Genomic DNA, 8,002 nt, shown 5'->3' with positions numbered 1-8,002 from the left:
GACTTTTCTAGTTTGGTGGGATACTTAAATTTAAAAAAAAAAAAAAAAAAAAAAAAAAGACTTGAAAGAGTCCTTCATCTGGAAAACAAAAAGGGTAAGGTGAGCTAGAATTTGCAATGTACTTAATAAACTTCACCTCAGTGAAGGGTTTCCCCATGACTTCTGATATTCACCAGAATATGATACTGTCCTGCTGCAGAAGTAAACCCGATGCTCTCCTGTGAGATTTCTGTCTGGATTAGTCCTGAAGTGCACACACCTTCTTTGCCATGGACTGAGACCCAGTGAGAATGTAGCATTTTGTTTATTCTGGTTGTGTGCCTCCAGGACTCCTGCCTGTACCAGTGGTGACTGGGCAGAACTCCTTTTGTTTTTGTATCTGTGCAGTATATTTGCTTTGTGCTTTCTTCTTTGGTGCTTTTTAATACTTTAATACTTGGATTTTTTTTTTCTAATAACTGGTACAATTTTTAATAAAATTGTTAAATTCTTTGTCTGTGTTCTTTGTTTCATTTTCTAATGGATGGAGGACATTTATACAGCTGGCCCATTCTGGAGTTATGCAAATCAGTGATACAATTTGTGATGTTCAACTTTGAAAATATCTAGTAGATCATTTTATGTGCGCCCTAATAACAGGCCCTGCAACAAAGACGAGATTTCCTTTCCATATTGCACTGCTCTCCTATGACATAATTTGATTTATAAAATAATCTTTCAAGAAGATATATTCCCATGCTTGGACAGAGAACTGCTGCTCCTTGGAGTTGCACAGTTAACTTGCTGCTTCAAATCAGGAAGGTCTTGTTAAGACATACATGAGGTGCATCCTCCAAATTTGCAAAATGTGAACTTTGATTGTTGACTGTTTTCCTACTGCCTACACAGGTACATTCAAAGGCACTGAAGCCTTGAGAACAAAGACTCATTGCTTGGTAATCCTACTAAGGAAATATGGTTCTCGCTGGTCTGCTGACGTAAAGGCAGCAGTGGAAGGTGGTCATGGCTTTGAGAGTGCTTGTGGAGTGGTAATGACTCCTTCAAACACAGACATGAGAATGTCTCAGCCATCTCAGGCACAGCAAGACACGTGTTTTGGTAATCATTAGGCCTGTCCTGAAGTTTTCCTCTGTCCCTATAGCGAAAAACCATCTCCATTAAGTAACAGTAGTTAACCTAGGTGGAATAGCAATGGTGATGTGTGTACTGTGAATTATTTATAATATAGCTGGTCAAATTCCTTCAACCACATTCCTCCTCCAGTGCAATGCTGCCACAGTGTTCATGGGAGGCTTTAGGGAACTGAGTTAACAATCCTCCCCGATGTTAAGTTGCCTCGGCTGGTGTGTGCATGTTACAAAAGGGCCTTTCATTCCAAGAACACATGATGTGTGTGGTATGAAAAGCCACATGTGCATCTAAGACCACAGGGGGAAAAAGACAGTTTTTCTTTTCATTGTATTAGATCTAGTGAGAAGTGTGTCCCCTGGCCAGCCTCATGTGACCATGAAAGAGGCTGTTGTAACACCCTGATACGAGGGGACAGACGTGAGATTGACTTAGATGGCAGGCTTGGCTCTGAATTTCCTCGTTTTCATGTGGTTAAATTCTCACCATTAATTAAACTCTCACTCTTAAAAGCTTTAATAATTCTTGTACCAAAGAGAAGAATGACTTTTAAAAAAGGAATGGTTTGTAATGCTACCCCAGAAGCATTTGCCAAAGCAGCAGGATGCATTGCACCTTGCTCAAAACAAAGGCAAGTGCACAGATGTATGGACAGCCTCCCTTCCTTTGAGGTCTCCCAGAATAATCTTGGCTCTTTGGTTTGGCTATATCATAACCTGCTGTCTGTCACTCACCTGTGACAAAACAGACTTAAGAAAATGGAAACTTTTGCAGGGTTAGGCATCAGGACCAAACACTACAGTCTGGAACATTCCTATTGCAACATTAATACCATTTTGTGTGTGTGTGTGTGTGTGTAGTTTGAAAGAAACTGGATATCCTAGAAAATGTGCTCCAGAAAAACTTTTTTCTTAAAATACTAAGCCCGCATATTAACAGGGCACTTTCAATTTATTTCCAGCCATGGCCCCTCACTTTCTGCACTAACATGACTAGCACTTTAGCAAAAATTAGTTTTGTTATTAACTTCCTAGCTGTATGCTGCAGGGACAAGGTAAAAAGTTTAAGTAGGATTACTGCTTCAAGGAAAGAATGTTTATCAAGAAGTGCTCAGCCTGTCTCGTTAAAAATAATAAAGCACTCTGAGGACGAGAAAGTTCCTTGGTTGCGCAAGCTACTGCACAAAGCACTCTATTTTCATGACTCCGGCTGCTGAAGTTTAGAAGCCACTATAGTGTATGGATTGGGGAATATTTTTCAAGCACTCATAATATTGTTTTTTCATGCAGTAAATGTGCTGGTCCTCAGTCTCTGCAATGTATATGCAAGCTTGGAAGCAGCTCTACTAAGCAGTTTTCTCCTTGTGCTCTCATACCTGAGTAATTCAGATAAGATACAGCCCCATTTCCTTCTTTTGCTTGCACACCCCTTCCACCCTCATTTCTATTTATGGAGAGATGGGGATAGAGAAGGAAAAAGCATCCCGAAAGCAATTTTTTTACAGATTTGGGAGGTTGGTGTTAAAATGTTCGTATCACTGGTTCCTGTTGAAAGGTTGAACTGAAAGGAACCTGTTTCCAAGAGAAGTCTAACAAAGAGCTGACAATAGTTTCTGGTGGTGAGCTGTCTTCCACCTGACATGATGCATGGTACCCTAAAACACGTATGAAGTCTGACAACAAACCACCAGGCGTGATGCACTGACATCAGTATTCATATTCCTCTCTATAAGTCCTTTAAATCTTGATTTCTCTTAAATGAATTATGTTCTCTGTAACATTCATAATGGACTCTTTTCTTTCTCCATTAAAGTCTGTGTCAGCATTCTCCTTCTCTGTGTTTTGCCTGAGGGCTCTTGATGTATACAAAGACTCCTCTGTTTTCTGCTCTTAGTCACACGCTTTCACTCTTAACCTCAGTGCTATAAACCAAACATCCACCCACTATGGCTGGAGATGACCCTGTTTACGTCTGCTGCTCAAATCACGACAGCAACAGTCATGAAACTTTGTTTTCATGGACACAGTTAGCTCTTAATAAGAAGACAATGAGGCTTGACTTCTTACAACACTGCAAGTTTTTGCAAAAATTTCAACAGAAATAAATAGCCGAGAAAAGTTAACAGAATCTGTAAAGAAATGGCTTGTTTCAATCATTTTACTTCACCACCTTTTTGAATTACTGTATATGATTTTTTGTAGCAATGCACTGTGGTATTGGAACATACCAACTCAATCTGAGATAGCAAGGGCACAGATAGGGAAGTGGGGCTTATGTTACCATTTCAGGGCTGACCATAGTGATCAGCCCGAACCACAACTCTCTGCAATGCCAGCAGTGAGTGTAGAACACCAGGGTCACCCACACCATTGAGAAATTCCCATTTTTGGATGCCTTTGCTAGCAGACTTACTGCATGACTACTAAACAGGGACTCTTTGAAAGGACAGCTCTTCCCAAGGAGACCACCAGCCCACAGGACACATGGTTAGCAGTGACAGTTTTGAGAAGATGAGAGAAAGGGACAGGAACACTGCTAATTCAGTGTGGGACAACTTTTTTTGCAGGTGGCTGAGACAGGCTGTCAAGCTGTAGCCAGGTTAACCTCTGTGCAAGCACAACCGACCAAATTGCGTACTGGGAGCAAAGTGCAGTCCTCCTTGAGGGGCTGCTGCTCTCCTGGCTGGGTCTCAGAGACCTCTGGCAGTCTCTGCCACCGGAGGCAGAGCCATCCTGGGGGAGGGTGGCTGCTCTAAACTCCCTCCTCCCCATGCTCACCTGCTGCACTCTGCCTTCCTTGTTGCAGAATCAGAGTGGGTAAGGTTGGCAGAGACCACAGTAGATCATCTGGTCCAACTTCCCTGCTCAAACAGGGTCATCCTAGAGCACATAGCACAGGACTGCATCCAGACATCTTGAATATCTCCAGTGAGGGACTCCACAGCCTCTCTGGGCAATCTGTTCCAGTGCACAGTCATCCACACAGTAAAGAAGTTCTTCCTCGTGTTCAGGTGGAACTTCCTGTGCATCAGTTTCTGCCCTTTCCCTCTTGTCCTATTGCTTGGCACCACTGAGAAGAGCTTGGATCCATTCTCTTGACACCCTCCCTTCAGGTACTTACAGGCATTGATGACTTCCCTCTCAGTTATCTCTTCCTGAGATTGAACAAGCCCAGCTCACTCAGCCCTTCCTTGTAATAGAGATGCTCTCTTGTTGCCCTCCATTGTACTTGCTCCAGGAGCTCCATGTCTCTCTTGTACTGATGAGCCCAGAACTGGACACAGCACTCCAGAGGCAGCCTCACCAGGGCTGAGTAGAGGGGCAGGATCACCTCCTTGACCTGCTGGCCATGCTCTTCCTAATGCACACCAGGATACCTTCTTGGCCACAAGGACACACTGCTGGCTCATGGACAGCATGTTGTCCATCGGGACCCCCAGATCCTTCTCCACAGAGCTGCTTTCCAGCAGGTTGGCCCCCAGCCTGTACTGGTGCCCAGGGTTACTCTTCCCCAGGTGCAGGACCCTGCACTTGGCCTTTGTTGAACTTCAGAAGGTTCTTCTCTGCCCATCTCTCCAACCTGTCGAGGTCCTTCTGAAGGGCTGCACAGCACTCTGGGCTATTGGCCACTCCTCCCAGCTTTGTCATCAGTGAACTTGCTGTCATCATTTGGCAAGAAGGTGTTGAGATGCTGTCATTATAAAAAGGATTTCAACGTCTTCTAACAAGTCTTGCCTGTGACCCTGCCCCATCACTTCCAGTACTGGGGCAGCAGCTTCCTGGTGCTCCCCACACCATTCCCCTTTACACAGAGAAGCCCAGAGCTCCACAGCTGTCAGCCAGCTTTCCCAGTCTCCTCAGCACTTGCACACAGCACTCCTTCGACAGGACAGGGTCACAGAGCTCATTTTGCCTGTCAGTGCAAGCATGCTCCCCATGGAATATTTGCTGGCACTTTCATTAGTCTAATTTTAAATATCCCAAGTGAATGACTTTATACAATTTCCCTTGAGACACTGCTGTACCTACTAATAAATCTTACTGACAAAAGGTTTTCCCCAATATCCATCCTAACTTCTTTCTCTCTTAATTATATTCCAATACCCTAGTTGTACATCCTTGTGTCACTTTTCAAGGAAACCTTACCAAAGTCATTTCTATAACTAATGCACCCCAGAGCTCACTGAACTCCTTGGCAAAAGCTCTTGCTGACTTGAATGTACTTCCAGCCAGCTTTCAGGCAAAGCTCTGCCTTCTCCCTCTGTGCAAGCTTGTATCCGTAGAGCAGCTTGGTGCGGCATAGCAAGGCTCTGTTGCCACCCAGCCCTTTCACTGCTGCCCTCGTTCCCTTGCTGCCTGGGACCCCTGAAAACTTCAGTGAATGTAAAAAAATGGACAAAATGTATAACCCAAGATATTTTTCAGGCTTTCTGAGGTGCCCAGCTGCCCTGCTTGCTGGCAGTGGCTCCTCCGGTGGGGCTGGCAACCTGTGGGATTCGGGGCTGAGGCTCCAGTAGGATGGCTTGGTATGTATGTCTTGGGAGCAGATCAGCTGGGGACAGAAACCTGGCTCCACCACCCAAGTACTGATGGTCTGGCAGCCTGGCTGTATCCCTGCATGGCAATATCCCTGCCTGGGGTTACACTAGTAACAACAACATGACATTCATTCCTGCAAAGTTGGATGTAGTAAAGCATTTCCCCTTCACTTCCTTCCCTGTATGATTGTGAGTCATGGTTCTTGGGAGCTGATAATAAGGGAATCCAAACAGTGCTTCCAGTTGTGCCCAAACATGAACAAATACTTGATCAATAAGGGATTTATCAGAAAAAGAAATGTTTGCTGAGGTAAACTGTAATTTGGAGCTGACATGCTCATATCATATCATGTGGTCCTTATGCCTGCATCTGAACTAGGCCACTTTTCCTTCAGGTAGCCCCATCCACAGAAACAGAACCAAACCCTTCCTCTCTCCCACTGCAGTAGTTCGCTTGCCCTTTAGTAAAGAAGAACCAAAACAGAGTATCCAGCTTTGTACCAGCTGCCCATGAAGTTGGCCAGAGTGAGTTTCCCTTGCTGGAGAGGGGTTACTGCAGCCCACATCCACAGCAGAACTCTCCTTGACGTGGTAGATGTGGCTTATAATTTATAACATACAACTCTGTTGTGATCTTTAGTTAAAGGTGCTTGGATTCAGTCAACTAATTTGGCACTTTAGCAGTGTGGATAGAACAGAGAAAGGAGGAAGGTGGGCAAAGGGATTATTACTCCTGGTTTTCAAGTTCCCTTGTAACGTAAGGCATAAAGTTAGATCCAGCAAGGGGCATAGGTGCTCACCTCTCCCTTTTGAAACTGAAGGCCACCCACACAGTCTCATCCAGCTGCTGCCTAACTCTGGAAAGGGTTTTCACATTCCCCAACAACCTAAAATTCTGCTGGAGGCACTGAATGTCTCAGGACACTCCTGCCAAAGTACTGTGTGATCTTCTTAGCTGGTGCTTTTCTGCCTCTCTCATTTGAGATAACCTGCTGGGGCAGCCTGTTTCAGAGTAGGCCACCAAAGCAGGGTTCACAAAAGGTGCAGGAAAGGGTGATCCTTTCTCTGCTGTCAGCCAGTAACTCCCATTTGATCACTCACCCAGAGCTGTCATCTGCAGCCAGATGGGATCTGAGCCTGATGCTCTCTGTTCCCAGAGCAGTGCCTGCCCTACACATGCGACTGGTCAGGATGGCTTGCTCTAAACTCCTCCTGTCATACTTGTAACACTTAGATATTTTGGAGACCAGAGAGCAGGTAAAGAGAGTGAAAACAACCATCTTAGGGCTAGCAAAAGCATGGCTGGAATGTAAAATCTGTTTACACTCAGTTGAATTTGAGGGTTCAGTCTTTGAACTAGGTTGAGAGAGAACGTCTCCTTGTGAGGTATTCGAAGGAGAAAAGTGTTTTATTGACACTCTTCTCATTTTCTTTGTGCCTCAGTGGCTCTCCCAGCTGTATCCCTGCTGAGGACAGCAGCCCGGATGTCCTCTGCTCTTAGACATCTGCTGCTTTTTACATGGCCTCAGGGGCAACTCAGGCACCCAGTTCAGTGCAGTGGAGCTGGTAGAGCAACTAGGCACCTAAAAGTTGGGCGTTGCAGAGCTCCAGGTTAGGATATTAACTTCCCTTTGTCATTATGGTTCTACTTGCTCATTACTGTGCAAAACAGGGTAGTGCATTTTGTTAACCTCAGAATAGACAGTTCTATAATGGGACATTGCTTCTATGCATTGCACTTCTTTGTCTGCGATAAGATATGGTTTCTAATGTCTCTTTTTTTTTTTTTTTTCAGTTGGTGCTTGTCCAGAGCACTTCTTCATCTTGCCAGCTAGTGATTAATTGGCTGTACTGAAAGGTTCAACACTTTTCTGTATGCTTACCAGAGGAGGTAGAGGAATGTGTGCTCTATCTAGAGTAAAAGCATGCCCTAAGTGGGTTTAAAAATGGGTCATCACTTGCTCATTTTGGAATCCGTGCCCTTAAAACACATAAGGAAAGGTGCCCTACCTTTTGATACAATTTTTTTTAAATCTTCACTTAAAATTCCCACTGAGTAGGAATCTCAGTGTGAAGTTCAGAGACTTCTGTTCATCTTCAGGTAAAGACAGTATAGACAGCTCAAGCACAAACCTCCTTGTGCTATGCTGGTGTTGTCAGCAGTCATAAAGAATGTGGTTTTGACCTTTGCTGGAAGAATTTCCATGCTGATTATACAATTTTTACCTCCTGACCATTCAGAGGGAAAAAATTTACTAGAAACAGAGGCCTAAGCAGGGCCTTCTCAGCCATAGTTTCAGTTCCACCACCTAGATGTCTTTCAGCATGTTCATCCCT

At 44.5% G+C, this 8,002-nt stretch overlaps 1 protein-coding gene across 2 annotated transcripts in view; it reads left to right on the top strand.

Annotated features, from left to right (window-relative positions):
• The window catches only part of BMF (Bcl2 modifying factor), a 26,183-nt gene extending 23,238 nt beyond the window's left edge, over positions 1-2,945 (top strand). For both annotated transcript variants that reach the window (XM_027896199.1, XM_027896200.1), the window contains one exon: positions 2,713-2,945. In XM_027896199.1, coding sequence (XP_027752000.1) covers positions 2,713-2,731 — 19 coding nt within the window. In that variant the 3' untranslated portion in view covers positions 2,732-2,945. The remainder of the gene's footprint in view (positions 1-2,712) is intronic.
• The last annotated feature ends 5,057 nt before the right edge of the window (positions 2,946-8,002 follow it).

Source organism: Empidonax traillii, unplaced genomic scaffold (genome assembly GCF_003031625.1).
Source record: "Empidonax traillii isolate 1590-97213 ecotype Southwest subspecies unplaced genomic scaffold, ASM303162v1 scaffold487:size479533, whole genome shotgun sequence".
Lineage (NCBI taxonomy): Eukaryota > Metazoa > Chordata > Aves > Passeriformes > Tyrannidae > Empidonax > Empidonax traillii.
Note: the sequence above shows the minus strand (reverse complement) of the source record. Positions and strands in the feature narration are given on the sequence as shown.